This window comes from Archocentrus centrarchus, chromosome 14, assembly GCF_007364275.1.
Source record: "Archocentrus centrarchus isolate MPI-CPG fArcCen1 chromosome 14, fArcCen1, whole genome shotgun sequence".
NCBI classification, from domain to species: domain Eukaryota; kingdom Metazoa; phylum Chordata; class Actinopteri; order Cichliformes; family Cichlidae; genus Archocentrus; species Archocentrus centrarchus.
In genome coordinates this window covers 8,036,715-8,058,214 of record NC_044359.1, presented here as the reverse complement: position 1 = coordinate 8,058,214, position 21,500 = coordinate 8,036,715, and the positions used below count along the sequence as shown (strand labels likewise).

The following is a 21,500-nucleotide window of genomic DNA, read 5'->3' as shown; positions in this document are numbered from 1 at the left end:
GAGAGTATTGCCATGCACACTTCAGAATTCATCCTGCTACTTCTTGCAGCTGTCACTTCACCAATAAATACTGGTAGCCTAGTTCCAGTGCCAGCCATACACGCCCATACCATAATATTGCCTCCACCATGCTTGTGGTATGCTTCAGATCACAAGCTTTTCCTTTCCTTCAGTATTCTCTTTACATTATTCTGGTACAAGTTAATCTTGGTTTTATCTGTCCAAAGATTTTGTATTTTTTTCAGAACTACAATAAAATATCTAAAACAGCCTGCACAAACTCTAATCGGGTCTTCCTGTTCTTGGTTGTAACCAGTGGTTTGCACCTTGTTGTAAACCCTCTGCATTTCCATTCATGAAGGTATCTTATAATGAGTTGGTTAGATGATAAGAAGTTGTTTTTCTTAAGCATGGAAATATTTCTGTTACCATGCACTTTAGTTATCTTCTGTGGTCTTCCAGGCCTTTTGGTGTCGCTGCCATGGTCAGTGCATTCCTTCTTTTCTAAGAATGTACCAGTTTTTGCTCTTTGAGAGGTTTATTTAGGTAACTGCTTGCTTTGTTATGGAATAGGGAGGAAGGGGCCTTACCTGGCCATGAAACTTCTTGGTGGTCAGCAAAATTGTGTGTCAGTTCAAACACTTATGGTACAAGCTGTAGGTTTGTTGGGCAATGGCTGTGCATCTATTCAACCAGAGTTCTCTGTAGGTGAATTTAAACCGTTTACAATCCTGAAAATATGTAAATGTAATTTTTTTTTTTTTTCCCAAAAAGTCCGTTTTCTAGATGATCTGATGGTCTGTTATCAGCTCTTAAATGGCTTAGTTTATGTCTCTGGAAATGCAGCATTTTTTATAAGACAAGAATCCAAAGGAAAACACTAAAAAGAGTAGAAATTGAATTTTTAAACTGCGTTTGGAGGCAAGTGTGGCACCTGCTGATCACGCTTCAAGAAAATTTCTGTTCTTTCCTCCAACAGTTTAATCTGAACAGTTTAATCTCAGCTGAGAAAGAAACATCTAAGGGACAAAAAAAAAAAATCAATAGAGGGCTGTTAGGTAAAATTCAGTCAGTGGCGACAAGTACTTAGAAAGGACAACACTGACAATCTGAACCTCTAAGGACTGAGCCTGTACTGACAGGAATAGCCCTGGAAGTGGAACTGCTATGCTTTTCTCATATATATATATATATATATATATATATATATATATATATATATATATATATATATATATATATATATATATATATATGAGATGGTATACAGCTTTGGCTTTCACCCAACAATTTGTTGCTCAAACCTTCTGTTTGCAAGTGGCAACCAATTGGAAGAAAGTTGGCTGGGGGAGGGGGGGTGTAATATGGCTTGTTTCAGACAGAGGCTGAACTGAGAGAAGTCCCTGATTACCTTCATTTCCAACTCCACACTTTTATTCTGGGACTCTACTAAAGGAAAAATATCTGATTTGCAAAATTGGGTTCTACAAAAGGGCTTAATTCATAAATGGAATTTATAGTTATTTTTTTTCTTATATTGTTCATCATCTTAAACTAAGTTTTTTTTTTTTTTTTTTTTTTTTAAATAAATTAGCAGAAGTACAGACATTCATCCAAATATAGAAACCTTTTTATTTTACAATTTTCAGCAAAAATATCATACAATCCAGTTTAATTGTACAGTTTGTTAAATACCTAAATACACCTTTACAGTTGAAATGTCAGTAGAAAAAAATATTGGATACTTTTTGAGATACAAAATGTACACTTTCCTACACATCGAAGTTACCACACATACATGACATTGTATGTTGGGCCGAAACGAGCCACTGACATTAAAAACATTTGCTCCTGTAAATTAAGATCATGTTGCAAACTTTACTCTCAACTAATAAGGGGGGGATGGCAACTTAATGAATATTAAAGTTGTAAAACATTTTGGCGCGCTTACAGTACAATGGCTCTATCCCAACAGCTGTGGTAAAGCATTACATTTCAAGTGTTTCTGTACTTGTACAGTAGTTTTATGTTTCTATCTGGTGTCTGTGAGAGAACACTTTACCACAGTGGAGATAAAGCAGTGCTTCAAAGACTTCTCAACCAAAGTTATACTTTGATATAATAAAAACATACTTTACATGTGCAATGGAAAGGTACGTTATGGTGATTAAAAACATACTTTTAAAAACTTATTCATAAATTGAATAATGCTTAAACATAATTGAAAGGACACAGTTGGCAACATCCTCTGAAATTTACCCAGAGAGAGATCTGTTTAAGTTTCTTTTTAATGTACTTTGTACAAAACACAGTAAAGATGAAGAGCATCATACGCACATCACCTAGTTTTCTCCCCTATACTGTCCTGCAGAACAGTTGATCATCACTGTCATCATCGTATCCACTGAAACACAATGCAGTTCCTATCATTTGGTGGTGATTGGCTAAGCAATCATTTTCCCACTGTCTGCCATCAACCTCCAGCAACCCCTCACAACAGGTTGGGGAATATGAATTTTTTCCCTCATGACCGCTGGATGCCACATGGTCATGGTCCGGCCTCTAAACCTGTGTGACTGGGGCCTTATTCACTTGATCCTACATTATCACCTTGATTGTCACATGTCCAAGATGGCAGATCAGTTGTGGTTAATGGTCATGCGTCTGCAAAACCTCAATAAAATCCATCCAATATTCACTCTCCACTGCTGCAGTTATAATGTTATGGGTCTTTGACTGGATTTCCTCCACTGCATCAAAACAGCAGCCCTTCAACTTTCATGTCACTTTAAGAAAGAATACAATTCTGGGTGGGAGTCAGAGACTTTGAAGGGGAGATCAGCAAATTTAGATTTTTTTATTGGGCAGATCTTTATGATTACACTATATGTATATAAATATTTAGCTGTCAAGTGTTTCAGTATCTTTTCCAGCTGATTTTACCTGTTTGCATTCTGTGCAGTTGTTTTATAAACTTTTTTTTTTTTTTTTTTTTTTTGTAGAGCACTACATTCTGTTGCTTGAAAACAGAACTTTGACCTGGAAGATGCTAAAATGTTTTATAGAAGAGCCACGTTCTGTCATAATTTCCTGTGATTTTGTAACTGTCAGGGATCTGTTTAAACACTCGCTATACAGTTTACTGTCAAAAAAGAAAATGCTTTGATTAGTCAAGTTCTACATTTATTGTGCAGCCAAAAGGCAGTAATGATTTATGTGAGAATCCATATATATATATTTTTTTTTTTTAAATCAAAGGTTTACATGACAATTGGGCTTGGTAGGAAAAAACATATGCAATTATAAACTGTTCTGCAGGATAAATGTTAGAGAAGAAAAACAAGATGAAAGATTCAAATGGTGAATTCTCAGGTACAGGTGCAAGAACTGTAACTTTTAGTACTTGAACAGTCTCATTTCAACCAAAAACGTTGCCTTATGTATCCACCTTTCTATGAAATCCCATAAACAGCCCAGATTACAATATCGATTCTAACATGACTTCAAAGAAATAATAATAAAATATATATATCTGGGATTACAGTGTATAAAAGATATGTCAGATGTCTGATCAATTTGGTCCTGTTGAGTCATCTACTGGTAACCTTACTCAGTGGTCTGAAGAAGCAATTCCAAGTCACCTTTTAACAATGTGACAATGTACAAAGCATCTAGGCGTGTAGCTCAAAGGTCTGCAGGGAGAAAAGAAAAAAAGAGGAAAAAAGAAAAACTTAACTCTGCTGTTAAGAGTTCAAAACTCTCGATTTTCTTTCGCTCTTTCTTTTAAACAGAGTAGACTTGATGAAGACGGATTTAAAACTGCACAAAATAAATACATTGTGAGGTCATTTATTGGTCAAATCACTTGGAGACATGTAATGAATTACGTAAGGGTGTGAAAATTGAACATAAATGGCTGATTGTCTCTTTTGCTACACTATGCAACACTGGGCTTATCCTCCATAAGGTATGAAGTTAGCTCGTATATTAATCATTTATTAAAGTCATTTGCTGATGAACTTCAGCTTACTTTTAACTAATTAGTTCAGTTTGTTTACTAAAGATTTACCAGCTCTTTACCTACCAAACCAGTGTGGATTTAGTAAGAGCACAACAGCAATACTACTACTACAAAAAAATTAAAAAACAAAACAAAGACACGACAATGACAACTAAGCAGCAGACAATATTACAGCACATAGTACCATAAGATTTTTATAGTATAAACTGTTGCTGTACTTTACTGTTGGTATGATGCAAAATAACAGTTATTGGTAAATTAACTGCCAGTAATTTACTGTCATTTAACTTGGGATTTTCTTAAAGTGTAAATAAAGTTTGAACTTAGTTATTCATCATGCTCAAATATTATTACATACAGTAGTGTTTTCTATTGTCACATCTCAATAATCTCACTGCAACTCTGTTCTACCAACTCTATCTAAACAGGGGACTTGGTTTATGTGATAATACAGAATTGCTTAATACTGTGGTTTGGAAACAAGAAATCAATGTTTGCATCGATAGTGATAAAATCAGCTTTGCATTTGTGTTGCACAATGGAAAAAAGTTTCAATCTGCACACAAAAAGAAGCTCAATGTATCCCCCCCCCGCAGTGTAGGCTAATTTATGACATAAATGCTGAGATATTTAAGTGAACATTACTATTTCCTTGAGTCTACTGCTGCATGTTGATATCTTCCAGAGCCCAGTACCTGGATCTGATTATTAAAATGGCACACACTGAACATTGTTCTGCTTCACAAAATGGGATTAGAGAATGGGTGCAGGCGACAGACCAGAACATCCCAAAACACTGTGTCAAACAGGGATTCAAGCAAAATCACCATCAGTTAAACCACAGGATCAAAAGAAAGGATGAAAGAACATTTGATTAAAAACAGCCTGAAAGGAGAGATTAATAAAGGCAGATGGAGACACTGGTAAACAAAGACAGCAATTTCCTAATATTCTGGATTGGACAACACAGCATCATATTTAAATACAACAAAGGTCCTTTTAGGGCTGTGGTTTACTTTTGACAGCAGGAGCAAATATGCTGGAAAAAACAGTCTTTTTAGCTCTATTCACAGCCAGCAGTTACGTGTGTTCATTGAACGTTTTACAAGAGCCACAAAGCCAGCGGTGCATTCAAGGCCCTGCACCAGCGGTAAATTCATTCAATTCAGTTCCAGGACTTCAGGAGTTTTTTTTTTTTTTTTGACAGCACAAAATTTTCCAAACAAAGTTCCTCACCTGAATTGAAGAATTGGTCCCTAGTTTGATCTGGACCTTTGGGGCCACACACACTTTTTGCAAATACACACAGCAACATCTAGTCCTCTTCTAACAAGGCACTAAGATTTCATTCAAGTTTATCATTCCATAAGTGCTTAATACATTTTAAATCCCCCCACATTCATCTCAATCCCAGAGCTACCTTAGCGAGTCTATCCGAGGTAATTCCCCTTTTTGTCTCTCCTCCCGCTCACACTGTACTCGAACATGACGTATCAGCTTGGCGGCCGGCCAATCAGGCGGCCCTGCTGAGAATCAGCTGGCCTGTCAGTCACATGGCCAGCCATCCAGGCAGGCATCAGTTTGTGGTGGTGCCTGCTGCTCTGAACTGACGAGACCCTTTACTCAGCTGTCTGTGACCAGGTCGCTTCAGTGACTGAGTGGAAAGCAGCAAATAGTGTACATAAAGCAAGGGAGAAACTCTAAGAGGTGTGACAGCGACTCCCACTCCCACAATGACAGACAAATCCTCATGGTGCAGTCAATCAGAAGTTTGCCTTGGGAAAAGTTACAGTGCATTTGAAATTGCATATTTTTCTCTATTTGCTTTTGGTACACCCCTAAAAAAGTACACATTGTTGAATGCAGTAGTATGTACGCTGTATGTACTGTGCCAAAAAAAAAAGCATGTGTGCTTGTTTACTGCAAATAGTATGAGATTGTAGTAAGAAAGATTAAAATATAGGTGACAGAAAGTAGCACAGCTAGTGCACTAACACCAGCAGTCACCATGCAGCCTTAAAACTAAATTCTGAACACTTCCTTCCTGATTTAGTAGTCACTGTTTTGAGGGGCTTTTTGAAACGGGTCCCTTTGAGATCTGAAAGGATGCCCTTGTTGGAGTGTGATGACCTTACCTTGGATCTTCCATTCATCGCCTTTATTTCTGGAGGCCTCACAGACAGTCTGTATTCTTGCTGTCTAATTTAAGTGATGCAGGTTCTCTACGAAGAAAACAGTGAAGGATAAACTACAGAATGGGATGATCATGGCCTGTGTGCTCATCTGGATTTTTTAAAAATCTTTTGCATAATGAAAACCTGGTCTCAATACATTTCCAGTGTGAGTCCCGCCCCTCTTTCGCTACTGTTTTTGGACTTTGTGTGGTGTCTTGTGAGTTTGTGGATCAAAGCTCAGACTGAACTTACAAACTGCAGGAGGCGGATCGATTTGCAATCGAAACAAAAGCATCTCGCCCTGTTCCACACAGACATGAAAAGAAAAGAAAAAGCAAAATCCAGTCTGACTGCACCATTAACCAGCAGGAGTCGGCCTGCACAAACCCCGCCATCGGACAGCACTCGCTTGTGAGGAATATAAGAAGAAGGTGGCACAGTGACAAATCTGTGAATAATTAATCAATAAATACAGAGAGGAAAGTAGAGAATAAGGAAAAATTAGTGAGGCACGTGCAAAAGGTCTCATCCTCTTGCACCGTCCTTGTTAACTTTCACTTGGTACATTCAAAGCAGCTCTGCCTGCAGCCCAGGAGATGCACAGGGGAAGGATGAGGGAGGGAACAGAAGGTTGTAAAGGAGAATCACTTCACCAGGTGATTTTCAGAGTGGTTCTGCCTGGCTTCACCCAGGTGTCAGTATGACTTTGGCTCAGCAAGGAGCCACCCCCCCCAACCCCCTTCTACCCCCAGGGAGGTTGTCAGAGCTGGAGAGACATAAAGGTATTTGAGATGGAGAATGAAAAAGGTGGGCAAAGGTGCAGTCATGCAGGCAGATAGAGACGGACATGCAGGCAGAGGTAGACCAGCTGAAAAAGGAGGGAGGAGAGATGGGAGGATAAGAGATAGATGGACAGAGAGAGAGAGAGAGAGAGAGACCACAAACAACAAACCCTCAAAGAGGGAACAGTAAGGATGGGGAAAGAATGGCAACAGCTAAAGAGTGGGAGATAAAATATAGGCAAAAAGACATCAAGAGAAAGATGATTAAAGAAACAAAATCAGGAAGTGAGACAGACCTACTGCCACAGCAGCACTCCAACAGAACACATACACACACTCACTTTAACACACAATTCCATCAATCAAAGGCCAACCCAGTCTTTCCTTAAGCTAATGTGTTTAACTAACCCCCAACATGCCCCAGCCTGCCTCGCTCCCAGCACCCCAAACAGAAACAGCTGTCACCTCATTGCTAGGTAAATGGCGAACACCCCAATTCGCAATAACATCAGCAGCAGCTTCAATTCTGCATGAGTCCTTTCTCGTGGATGCTGCAGGGTCTCAGTTGGTGCCCCGATTGAAGTGCTCCAGCACAGTGGCGTTGGTTCTCTCAAACAGCCACTGCTGAGTGGCAGAGGAGGGGTTGCACGTGTTCATGAAGATCCGCCGCTCATTCGGGCTGCTATCGATACAGCTGTTGCTAACGGGGTGATACAGACTCTTATCCTGGAGGATGACGAAGAGAGGGAAAAACAGGACAGGACAGTTAAAAGGCTGAGAAGTCTGCTGCATCAAGTCAAACTATATATTTTATATATATATATATATATATATATATATATATATATATATATATATATATATAAGGATGGGGGACAGAAGCTAAAATGGCTTGTTTCAGAAAGAGGTTGAAGCTATGGACTGCATAAAACTCAGTATAACATAAATTGGGATTATGTAAAACGGTGACTTGTGCAAAGATACTCGAGTAGCATCCAATAATAAAGACATGGAGTTGGTCCCCTTTGAAACCATTTTTTGGAAGCAAAGCTTTCAAATTTTGTTGTTTACTGCGGCCAACATGCTTTTCTTTGTGGCTACATTAAACTGTTCCAAAAATAGAAATGTGGCCCTCTGCATAAAAGCACAACGACTTAATGAGCACCATAGAATCAGTTAAAATGTGCAAATCTTTGGAAACTGATTAAGCATTCTTGAACTCATTCATTTTGAAGCAATTACATTTGCAATTTTGTTGTTTTGTACTGAAAAAGGAGAGAACAAAAGGCTCAGAAAGAGAGAGAGAGAGAGAGAGAGAGAGACATAGAAACATTACATATGACTACGCTGAAGGCTCTGACTCCATTTTCTCTGCCATACCTTTCTGTAGCGCCACAGCTGGTTGCCTTTCATGCCGTGGCAGTCATACAGGGTGACGGGGCTGTTGTGGGAAATGGCATCGAAGCAAACTTTTTTTGTGTGCATGGGGTCGCCCACCCGAATGTCCTCTCTCCAGCCAAATGTAAACACCTGCGGGGGACAAACACTTACTTTGAAGCGTGACATTCTTGGCATGACATGAAAAGTCCTCAGCGCAGGGTGAAGGAACCTTGAAAAGAAGAGGTTCCTGAAAACGAATCAGTGGGAGACTTGCTTTGAAGGTCAGAACTTTTTTAAAAAATGATACAGGGTTAAAATATCAATTATTAATATGGTTTTGCTTCTTCACCTGGTTTGCGACTCTCCTTTAGACTGTTTCGCTTCTCTAAAATTCTGGATAAAATTTTATAGTTTCCCAGAGTCAGGAAGCTATTTGATTATGATTGTGGCCTTTGCTTTAATTACTGTTTGGAACTTTTGACCTGTTTGATATACAGGTGGAGTGCAGTGCTCGGCAATGACGCCTCACAGCAAGAAGGTTCCAGGTTCAAAACTCCTGGCCCATATAAATGCCAGTCCATTTCCATGCAGTCTGAATCCAGTGAATAATCGAAAAATAGCAACACTACTGGAATTGGTGAAGCGCCAAGAGTTTACTCTCTTGTTGTATATAATAAATAATAAATTTCATTAATTATTTTTATTCTGTATATATATATATTTACTAGATGAAACATTGGTTAAAAAAAATCATAATTTTTAACTTTTATAATCAACCATTATCTTAATATAACATATAAACATGTTTGCATATAAAAATACCTAATGTAGTATACACAGAACAAGGTGCATTTTACTGTACGTGGTCTCAAAGCGGACCTTTTGTAGGGATTGTTTTTTAAGATATCTTTCAAGCTCACAGACTGAACCTTTACCACAGAACTTGTACCCTTCTCCCAGTGTCACAGAGGGTACCTGCAATCCAGAATGAGCCCTGTGCAGCTGTGGCTCATAAAATATAAATTTAGTGTTGTATCACATTTTTGACAGAACCCAAAACAACAGATATCGTTCCATTTAAAAAAAAAAAAAAAAATTATTAACAGCTTTCAGCTCTACTAAACTACCTTTCTCTTAGTATTAAGGATGTCACAGCACCATGAGACACTTTGTGGCATCTGCCATTTTGATTTCAGGCATGAAGCAAACAGAAGCCTCCTGACGAGAGTCACTTTCAACCACCATGACCAAAGTCTCTGTTGTTGTGTACCTACGCTTCAGTGTCTGTTTATGATTCGCAAACAGGGAATGTGTCCTGTTGTAAATCCTTAATGGACCAATCAGCCTTGAGGCAACTGCTGTTGTGAACTAACACTAGATGAATAAATTTAAATACACTCAAAGGCATTGAGGAGAATCCTGGTGTTTTATGGGCAAACTCATCCTGTAAGAAAAAAACCCCCAAAGGATATAAGTGCCCACCCCCCCCCACCCACCCCTTTAAACATTTTTTCATGCTGTATGTGCCAAAAGTCCAGCAAAATGGGGCAGTTCAATATGAGCGCTTTTCTATAAAAGAAGGTAGAAATTTTAGCAATTTAGTTGCATTCACTGCCATTCACTGAGGGTTATCTTGTGAGGGCACACTGCTGCTCACTGAGATGACCTATAGCATTTCTGTGCAGTAGAATTAGAAGGAAGTGGAACGGCTCTGACCTTTTCTTGTCGAAGACAAAAACACTTTTATGCTTCATAAAACTCTCAGGATGACTTGTTTGTGTTGAGTTGTTTTTATCACAGACCAAGAAAAGCACAGATTTATCGATAAAGAGTAGATCGCCATGCTTAGTACAGTTTCTTGTTCTGTCTACCTTAAAAAACACTAAATACAATAAATCAAGCTTTGCATAAAGTAATACATCATGTGTAGTATTAAATATTTTCTTTTTGACCCTTATTTCTTTATCCGTGACAGTGATGGACTAAAACAGCTTCAAATGGTTATTATCCATCTAAAAACTGATCGGTGACTCATCAAACATTCATCGTAATGATTGATCTCATCCTTGTTTTAGCTAAATGTTTGCTTCCCCCATATCAGTTGATCTCAAAGCTGCATTTGCTGTGAACTCAAGGACTCTGATAAATGCATTGATAAATCTTGCTATTTCCAATAAATTAAGATATCTTGTGCTAACAACTCATTTTAGTTTTTTGGCATTTATTTTCAGTGAACCAGGCAATAAATTGTGTGTTTTTTTGGGGGGGTTTTTTTGTAATGATTCTGCTAAAACAAACAGATTTGTCATTTAGTGGTTGAAAAAAAAGTCGGATTTGTGATCTCGCTGTTATTCAAAACTAAAACCTACAAAATGAAACTTTTAATCTCCATCTGCGGTGTCCAGGTGACTGCCGCTCCTCTTATACGGAATCAAAAAGCCTCGACAAGGACAGCTGCCAGAGAGGCCTCCTGTGAGCTGCAGCGAGTGCATTTTGTGCTGGCTCTGAATACAGATTGCGACTGTGACACAAATTAAACTACAATGCATCTTCAGATTAAAGCAATTAAACTGTCAGAGCTCTGAGGCGCAGTATTTCAGCTGTGGAAACAAAAGGGGACATTCAATCCATTAAGTCTGTATTATGAGCTGTGCTTCAAGATCTTCAGTGTGACGTGTGAGTGCAGAGTCCTTTTAGAACAATGCCGAGTTGATGAGGCTTTTCTGTGTATGCGTACACTATTTATATGACATTTATGTGTATTTAGCTGATGAAATACAATTACTTAAGGGACCATTTATGAAATCTCTTGAGAAAAACTTAAAACCTCTGAACATCATGGTTAAAAGGAAGATTTGTGGACCACTAAGAAAGAGGGGTACAGTGTTCCCTCGCTATGTCATGGTTCACTTGTTGCGGCTTCACTGTATCGTGGATTTTTTAAAAAATATTACTAATTCTGTTTCAGAGTTTTCACTATGTTGCGGGACTTTGCGGTATATAGGTATTTCTGTAACAACCAGGGCGAAGATACTGCACCATCTTCATCGCCATCAGTACTGCACAGCTACATAATTCATCATCTTCATCATTCGAGTTGTAGTAAGAGAGTGAGAAAGGTTTATAGAAGTGTGGGAAGTGTTTATAAAGCCTTAAAATATATCTATATAATAAATACAACACCACCTATCGTGGGGGTCTCTGGAACATAACCCCCTGCGACAGGTGAGGGATCACTGTAACTATTATTAGATGCTGGACTGCAGGTGACTTATCTGAACACCTGCCTAGTCTTCAGCCACATAACAACTGCCCCACACGATCAGCACACACACTCGATCAAAGATAAGAGAAAACTCCTAATGCTTATAAAGCACAGCGGGGAAATCTGACCACAATTATAATTAATCTTCTGAGTAAGTACGGGGCGGAGAGTGAAACACATCATCGACAAATTTAAAGAGCAGCTTCTTTTAATAAGGCCTGCCAAGATCCTGATGAAATCAAAGGTGCACTTACATCAACTATTAAAATTATATAGAGAAAATTAAACTATTAAAAACTTCTAAAATAATGACTTTTGGCCCTGGCTGAAAACATCAAAGTGTGGTTTCTGCACGTCTAATACTGAATTAATGTATGAAAAGGGAAACAGTTAAAAGTTTTGACAGCAAAAACTGACTTTGAAAATAACATAAGGGAACTTTGTGTGCAAGGGTTTAAAATATTTAAGGGCAGGTCCAAGGGGGGGGGGGTGTAGCCCTCAAACCTTTGATACTCCCATTTCTTTCCATGAGAATTTTGCTACATAATACAAAATTCTCACGGAAACAAAACAAAACAAAAGTTTGTTTCTCTTCCTCTTGGATGCATCCACAGTTCCTGAGCCATGGAATCAAACAACCTCTAGGGCTGTCACACGAAGTGGCAAAACCTGCAGTTCCTGAACTGGCCACTTGGGGCTGTCTTCAAAAAGTTGATATATATAAATACGGAGACAAGGGCCATGATTTTTGCTACCGGAGTTTTGTGCTATATCTGCTGTTTGGTCAGTGGTGGTTAGCGCTGCTGCCTCACAGCTAGAATGACATCTAGAAAGTCTGGGTTCGATTCCACTTTGGCCCGAGCCTCTCTGGGTGGAGTTTGAATGTTCTCCCCATGTCTGCGTGGGTTTTCCTCCAGGTACTCTGGTTTCACTAAAACAATGGTATGCAAAAGTTTGGGCACCCCTGATAATTTTCATGATTTTCCTTCATAAATCATTGGTTTCTCAGATCAGCAATTTCAGCTAAATATATCATATAGCAGACAAACACAGTGACATAAATGATCTAAATAATCCAATAGCTGCATTCTTGATGCAACTATTTAGTATTAGTACTATTAGTATTACAGCCTCACACCAACAAGGTCCTGGGTTCAAATCTGCCAGCTGGCTGAGGCCTTTGTATGCTCTCCCTGTGCCTGCATGCACTTCTCGATTTTTGTAACCTGGCACGTTGTGTAGCCGCAGTTGGGCTGAAGACATGAGTGGATGATTGTGTAACTGTTTGGGTCCACTCGGGCCTTATAACTCTGCCCTCGCTCAGTGACAGCTGGGACAGGCTCCCCTGCAACCCTGAATTGGATAGTGGTTAATAAAGTGGATGGATGCACCCATACAATCTATGGTTGCAACTTGCTAGCAAAGCTATAATAACTTAGCACCCAGCCCACATCCAAATACAATTAACTGTGGGTCCTCCAAAAATTCAAGAAGGTGGCGACCAAAATGCTCTCAAGGCTTTAAAACCGTAGTCCACAAACAGTGATGTACGTAACACGTTACTCTAATCTGACTACTTTTTTTTTGGTAATGAGTAATCTAACACATTACTATTTGCAGTCCAGTAATCAGATTAAAGTTACTTTTCCAAGTCACTGTGTGTTACTATTTTTGTCATTTTCCTCAGTAAAAAGATATACCGTACTTTTGCTTTCTGCTTGCGTCTCACGGAGTGACGTCTGGCCGATGCGACAATTAAGTCCTGTTATCAGCATGAGGACAATAACAGCACAGCGACACAAACGTAAACAATGGAGGGAGGAGAGAGATGCGCGTTTTCTAGCTGGAAATAAAGGAACTATTGTGAGTTTGTGTCAGCTAAAGATGACAATATCAGGGTTAGTTGTGCACTCTGTGCTGGTGACAAAGTGCTTAACTAGCTTCAAAAATACTGTGTCAAATTTGAAGGAACATTTGGAGTCGCAGCACGGCACAGTCACACTTACAGAGCCACCAGGTGGCGCAAAGCAGAGAGCTGTGGCTAATGCAGGAGGCCCCCCAGCACCCAAACAACAAAAAGCTGGACTTTGGTGCAAAACCAGTAAGTGGTTGGTCGTAAGAAGAAGTTGGTCGGACAGTATGTAGTAGAGGAAATGCTGCCCTTAAACACGATTGATATGGCTTATATATAAAATGCAGAAATTACCTACCAATCCAGTGCTTTTTGGCCACTTAAAATATCTTTACAGAACTGGGATGTGTGTGGCAATTTCTACAGCCCTCTGAGCCAGATTTCTGTTTAAAAAGACATTTTTAATGTCAATGACAGTTTTTACCTTGATAAAAAATGAATATATGAAGTCACTGCGCCAAAAGCTGATTGCAGCTTCTACCTTGTAATAGAAATGCTGTTTCTCACTCAAAATGACCTGATATCAATCATGAGAAGAGAAAGAGAAAGAGCTTTATTTGTCACATACATTTACATGCAGTGAAATTCATTCTCTGCATTTAACCCATCACACACATGGAGTATGTAGTACACACAGCACAGCATGGAGCAGGGGGCAGCCAAAGGGCGCCCGGGGAGCAACCTGGGGGGGTGGGCTTGCTCAGGGACCCACAGTGATGCCAGCCCGAGGATTTGAACCAGGGTCCTCTCAGTGACGAACCCTCTTCTTCTCCCCTAGGCCACCACTCCAGGCATGAGGGATATGTTTGACACATGTTTCACAGGTTATAGGTCAACAAGTGATTTACAGCCGTTTAAATACAGGTGATCACTTTTGGTAAATACTGGAAATCGCTTTTTGGCACAACACCGGCCGCTGTTGAATGTAACTAATAAAGTAACTTGTTAATCTAACTTAGTTACTTTACTGATTACTTAATTTTGAAAGTAAAAGTTAGTTTTTAAAGGAGTAACCAGTAATCAGATTACCTTTTCAAGGTAACTGCCATCAAACCAGTGGGAGATGTAACGGTGGGTGCATCCATCGTTTAAATACAGTTTATTGAAATAAATTACATGCATAGCTCTTGTGTTGAATTATATTCTGTGTAAAACTAAGTGGAGAGATCTGACAGCATGGAGGACACAGTCCAGGTCACCAACAAGAGCAACACAGGCAGAGACGATGCTGTACTGACTTTGCACTGACTATACTAACACAGTTACACTGTATTAGTGTATGTCTGTATTCTATTTTTGGATTTTAATTGAATGAAGACACACATTTTGTCATGATCTGGACACTGTCAGCGTGTTAGTTGTCTGGATTCACAAATTTTCTTTCTTGCTGCCTACAGTGTTTGTAACTGGGAGCATGTTAGATGTGCTCACTGTGAGCTCAGGTTGCCCACAAAGTTGAGTTCTTTGTTTCTTGTCACTCTCCCTGTATACAGAGGAATTTGGGTTCAATGGGTGATAATTAGACTGCACTGATACTGTGGCCGTAATCAGCCTCCACTCAAGCTACTCTGTCAAATTAAGCCTAAAGAGTTTGACCAAGATTAGTAATTGACATTAGTTTAAACCTTTATTTTACCAGTTAACATGTTTGAGAACCAGTTCTCATTTATAAACATGAGCTGACCACAAAGTTTTTCTTACTTGTCCATGACTCCAGCTCACATCACCTCGTCCCTTCACGCAGCTTTCCAGGCGGATGGGGCTCCCGGACACAAAGTGTTTACTCTCCATACACATCCCACTACCCACATTACGGATCTACAACAGAAATACACAGAAGAGCAAAATCACACAAGCAGAAAACATAGCTTCATGCAAGAGTTTTAAACCTTCAGAGACCTGACGTTTTCTTATACTACAAAACTCACGGAGGATATAAGGCACAAAACTGTCAAGCAGATTTAAGTAGTATTATACCAGTTAGTTTGGGTTATTTCGGGAAGCAAGAACACTGCAATTAAACTCTAATTAAATTCATGCTCTGAGTGCAACCGCTCCACAGTTCCAGACAGCAGTCTGGTGTGACAGACAGATAGGATTATTAAAGCCAAATGGAGAGAATCTTTGACAGCTTCTTGAGTTATTTTAGAAGAAACTGCTGGTAATTACTCTTATCTGTCTGCCTGTCATACCAAAGAAGAAGAAGAAGAATTTGCTTAAGACACAAGTAACAAGAAAATACAAACTATCTTTAGACTGAAGCTCTGGCACACGGACCAGCATATAAAAACTAAACTACAGGAGAAGCTGAGAGAAAGCAGCTTTACATTACAGAGTCAAGCTGCTCAGATATCACTGTCATGACTTGCAAATACATGTGTTCAGGTAGCACTTGTCCTACCTTTCCATTAGGTTAATTCCTTTAATTTAGGCATAAGAGCAACTATACCTCTCCCCATGCAGCAGCAGGAGGCTCCACAGGTGGGTAGTGTTTGGGCAGATCCCAGGCCACGTCGGACATGAACCACTTGAAGTTCTTGCAGTTGAGACGGTTCCTCAGCTCCTTCTGCACCGTCATGTCTCCTGCCGACAGGTGGCGGTACTCAGGCCTGCGCTGGTAAATGTACTCGGCGTACTCGTCCATCCACACTTCTGCGACTCTCTTCAGGTTCTGAAATCAGAATCATTTCACAGTTTTAGACATTTTAGGTAGTTACCTGTCAGAAGAACAGAGCTCAAGTTTTCAGACCAATCAAACATAAATGAATGCCTACAAATGTTTGGGATTGGAATCACAATAAATGTTGTTACTTCATTTATTGGCAAAAACCAAGGCTCACAATCTCTAAAGACCCCTATGTTAAAGATGCCCAACTTTACATCAAAATTAAAACCAAAGTTGTTTTGTTCTTTAAAGCCTATAAAGCCAATATTCCCCTTGACACGTGCTTAAGGGATAATTTTTTTTTTAAATAACTTACTTGTTTAAATGTATTATAACTTTGGCAGCTTCAAGTCCTCAGGTAATTTAACTCTCAGATCTGAAACGCTCATGTTCTACCTTTGGTTTAACTTGGTGCAAATGAGACAGATGGCACTAATTAGCAGGTATCTAAGTTTGTGCAATGCAGCCATATGCTAATCAAGCTAGCTCATGTTAAGTGAGAATTTAGTTAGTTGCTTTTGATTCCAAAAAAAAAAATCAAGATGGCTGAGACTATAATACCAGAGCCAAGGCTTCAAAACCAAAGTACACTCCACACCATAGACCACATGCATGCACGCTGCATTCTTTGTAGCTGACAGCTGGTTACTAATGGACATTCCAGGTTGAGTAGATAACCTTCTAATGTATTTATTACCTTTCCATATGTTAATCAATAATATACTTTGGTATAATATTGGTAGTCACTTTAATCATTTATCTCAAAGTTGAGAAAAGTCTAACTGAAGATCTGCCCATGTCACAAACAGTTATCGTCCCTGGTCAGTGACATTAGTTTAATGTTTATGCCAACTGTGCTGTTTCATTTCCTTTTACTATTTTTGCAAATTAAGTAATTTTTAAATAAATATTTTATACAAAAAAACTACTTATAGGTGATTGAATCTGTTTGATTTAATGATTTCACATTATATACACATAGCAAATTAGACAAAGTCATGAAATATGTCTGAAATTTAAATATTTGAGAAGTTTTTAGTTTAGTCAAAGGAATCTAGTAAAAAGTTGGACCAGTTTTACAGAAACATCTTCCATCTATTCCCTGACCAACCACATCAAAGTCGTGGAATTCTCTTTAGATTTATTTCCCGACTAGTAACTTGCAGAATAGCTATCCAGTGTTCTGTGTTCGTTTTGTCATGCTGTGAAGTCGATTTAATATTCTCCACTGTGCCCTTTTCTGCCTTTACTGTCTACAAATATTTGTTGTGTCAGAAAATAATCCCCTTGAAAGTCTTACGGTTAGCTGGCTTGTTAGCAAATGCCTGCCTTTCTGGGCATCGTGTCTTCGCTGCAACAAACAAAGCCATCATTTGTACATCCTGCCACCCTTGAAGTTTTGATTGATTTGACATGACAAAATGATCAAAGCCGCTCAGTAGAAAGGAGGCCAGTCATCATACAGGACCTGTCATCATGCCCCGGGAGGCAAGAGATGAAGAAAAAAACCAAAAAAAAAAAACGGAAGTACCTTGTCTCTAGTCATGAAAGCAGATACAACACTGAACTGAATTATGTGCTAATTCACAAGGTGCCTTTATACAGGATGAAAATCTGTCTCTGCTTCTTTTTTTTTTTCATATACTTGGTGTTAGGAAGCTGTTATGCCTAATTAGGCCTCTAATGACATCACACATGGTTCTGAAACATCCTTTGAAGCTTCATGAAATAAGAATCTGAATCAGCTGAATAAAGACATTGAGACTAGTTTTGGCTTTGACAGACAAAAAGGTACAAGACACAATCTTTTCTCTGTGCGCTGTGTTTAAACCCTTGGGGATATAATTCAAGCGGAGATCCTAATGCCCAAAAACTTCAGGGAAAAGACTTATAAGTCTGTTAACAGAGTGTGTGCACTTTTTCTAGTTCTTCCATAGCTCAGTGTTACGATTATTGCCTTAACTTTACAGAGTTCTGGCACTGAGTGGGACATGTTAGCAAAAACATTATCTCTGGAATATCTAAATTTGTGACCTTTATTTAAATAAAGGCACGCACAGATGACACACGCGCACATGCATGACTGTGTTTATTCATGTACACCACATGAATAAACAAAACAAGTTATTTCCATCTTTACTTGCTTCCTATAAATAAATCAAGACCTCACTGTGCCGCTTAAAGGCAACCAACATTTAAGGTGGAATGAGTTGATTTTGAGAATCAAGCCAAACACTTTAAGTATTACCGCTTTGTCCACTGAACTTGTGTTTATTGGCTCTCTTACATGTCACCTGCTCTAATGATTACTGGATCCTCTAAAGCTTAAAAAAGATGAATTATTGGGACACTTTGTCTTTCCACCTTTTCTCCTCAAGAAAGTCATAACTGTCATTAAATCCTCCTCACCACTCATCAAGTCAAGTCAAGTTTATTTATAAAGCACATTTAAAACAACGACGTTGACCAAAGTGCTGTACAAGGTCTGTAACCCCAAGGACTATACTAAATAAAAATAAAAATATATAAATAAATAAAATAATAAAATAAAAATAAATAAATAAAAACATTAAGAACAATAAATAACATAAGAAAATTAAAAATTAAAACGTTTAAAACAAGTACCATAAAATACCATAAAACAGTCATCTAAAACGTCATACCAACGTTTCACCTTTTAAGGGCTAAGATGCCTCATGAATAACTATCTTGATCAGGATTTAGTCCCAACTTTACAAGGAAACTTAGAAAAAGTGGTAATTGTAAGCCTTTTCTTGGCATTTCATCACTAGGAGCTACTCTTACTACAAGGAATCTTTGTGAACACAAGTCCTGAGGCATAAATATAAGGATTATGAAGCAAGAAGCCTGATTGTTTGACTCTATTTTAAAAGTGAGGCACATACAGTACAGGTCTGATGTAATTACTTTTGACAAGACCAGCCTGAAAATAACTTGCAAAACTTATGAGTAAAAACAAAAAAAAAACATTTTAAAAACCTTCAGATACTGGTAGAAAAACAAGAAAAAAGAGATCTAGAATTTGGACTTTTATTTGGCTTATTTTGATCTACAAAAACAATATAATGAAAGAGAGTATGTCTGTGTAGGTTCTCAGTCATCCAGGTCACAGGCGCTTAAAATGAAGGCAACTGGACTTCTTTTTGGTTCATGGAGACATTTGATAGACAGCTGATGGAGGGTCTCAGGTATTGCTAACTCAGGTTGTCCCCTTAAAAGTGGTTCTGAGAATTGGTGACCCTCCCTGTATCAAGGGGTGGGGGGGTCATTACCAGCACAGGAGCCAGAGTGTGAGACTCTGTTGTACCTAACCACAATCGGATCTATAAAAGGTCACATGAATCAAGGCGTGAGTGGGGTTTGAATTGTCTGGGAAGGGATCTCAAGACTTTAATCCTTCTCAGCCCAAAACGTGAACATTAGCATCCTCAAAAGAGTTTCCTCTCTGCTTCAGGTGAAGCCAACTCAACAGGACAAGAGAAACCCTGAGAGAGTTTGAAAGAAGAGTAAAGGAGGACGTCTATGTCCACCGTGAACATCACTAAACAAAGACTTGTATGAGTTCTAATAACAACAAGAACACCCAAATCTAAGACATCAGCTACAGTGTGTTATTTACTGTAAATTGGGGCCACCAAATTATACATGTAGTGACAAGTTCACTCAAAAAGCCCCACCTTTTTTGTTTTTCTCATTATAAGAACATCTAGTATGACCAAGAGGCATAAAACATATAAGCAATCATATACAAACCATCAGTGACAGTAACTGCAGCACAGACAACTTCTCCCACAGCTTCTTCAAGCCTGCCTCCAATAGCAATCATAAAAGCCTGAGCAATGCGAAATCCATCCATCTGAAGCCTTTGAGGTGTCAGCCTCTGGGGTGCATACGCATGCCTGGGAGTATAGATGGTAGCAGCCTTGCAGGCAGGGATGAGAATACAAGTTCAGCAATCCTCCCAGGAAGGAATAAATACAAATCGTCCAACCTTTGGAGGTACAGATGTAGTGAAGAAAAGCTTCCAGCCACACACACACACACACACACACACACACACGCAATCCCTGCAGCAAAGCTCATCGCCTGCAGCAAAACTCAAGCTCTGCGCTCCCTAGGTGAAGTGCAGTTCAGTGGTTTTATCTTTCTGTGTGCCGACTGGACTTAGAGGGGGCTGAAATTCCCTGATGCGCCAACACACACACACACACACACACACACACACACACACACACACACACACACACACACACACACACACACACACACACACACACACACACACACACACACACACACACACACAAAAGTCTGGAAATCGCTTGTTCTCTGTATCTGTGCTTGCTGAAATGTTTCACTCACCATAAAGAGATTATATAGATAAGAAACACTTAAAAATAAACCAACAACAATAGAATTTAGTATGAAAACAGCATAGAGGGGAAAAAAAGGTCTTAAAGGTTTAATTCTTTCCTCCGGCAGAGAATTTTTAGAGCATGACAGAAGTGTCTCTTAGTGAGACATGCCTAAATCCTTCCACAAACCAAAGTCTTTATTGAGTCCTGTTAAGGGAGTGCTTTAGCCTGTTAGTTCTGCATGTCTAGATACACATTCTAGCTACTGTATGACAGATCTCTACTGCTAAAACCAAAACAGTTATGCCATAGGTCACATTTTATAGCACTTGATTTCTCTGATTTTACATATTGTTTTTTCTTATGTTCAAACAGCCCTGGGATGGACTGGCTGCTCCAGGGTATATCCACTGCTCGCCCTGTGACAGCAAAGAAAATGGATGGATGTTTAACATTATGAGCATTTTACTCGGCAAACTCTTTTTACTCTGATGGGGGCAATTCAGTTTCTTTGAAGTGTGTCATCTGCAGCAGGTGGTGTCAAGCTGCCAAGCAGACAGGAGCAGTGACCGGCACCGAAACTGAAGTCATGAGCAAAATGGATTTTAGCCACCTAAAAGAAATCAATATTGTTTTAAGTTTATGCCCCATTTAGCCACAAAGCCGTAACACATCACCAAATTGACAAAAACAATTTTACAACATGAAAATTTAAAGTTGTTCATTTCCTGCTGTTTCGATTGGTTAGTTTGTGTTCTTGTGTCACTTTTTGTGGCTTTTGTGTTTTAACACGTTAGTTCAGTTGTGAAAACTTTTTAAAAAAATCCAAGGGACCATCAACTCCTGGTTTTTGTGATGTTAGTCTGCTCTGGTGGCTTTGAAAGAGCACTTTTCTTTCTTAGTGTGTCGTTTCCACAAATTAAAC

General features: G+C 39.0%; 1 protein-coding gene across 1 annotated transcript in view; it reads right to left on the bottom strand.

The window, feature by feature from the left end:
- Window positions 1-2,975: 2,975 nt before the first annotated feature.
- Window positions 2,976-21,500, bottom strand: part of LOC115791775 (polypeptide N-acetylgalactosaminyltransferase 10-like) — a 122,586-nt gene continuing 104,061 nt past the window's right edge. The window contains exons 9-12 of the mRNA XM_030746013.1: window positions 15,984-16,205; window positions 15,236-15,352; window positions 8,358-8,507; window positions 2,976-7,703 (exon numbers count right to left, since the gene is read on the bottom strand). Coding sequence (XP_030601873.1) covers window positions 7,539-7,703; window positions 8,358-8,507; window positions 15,236-15,352; window positions 15,984-16,205 — 654 coding nt within the window. The 3' untranslated portion in view covers window positions 2,976-7,538. The remainder of the gene's footprint in view (window positions 7,704-8,357; window positions 8,508-15,235; window positions 15,353-15,983; window positions 16,206-21,500) is intronic.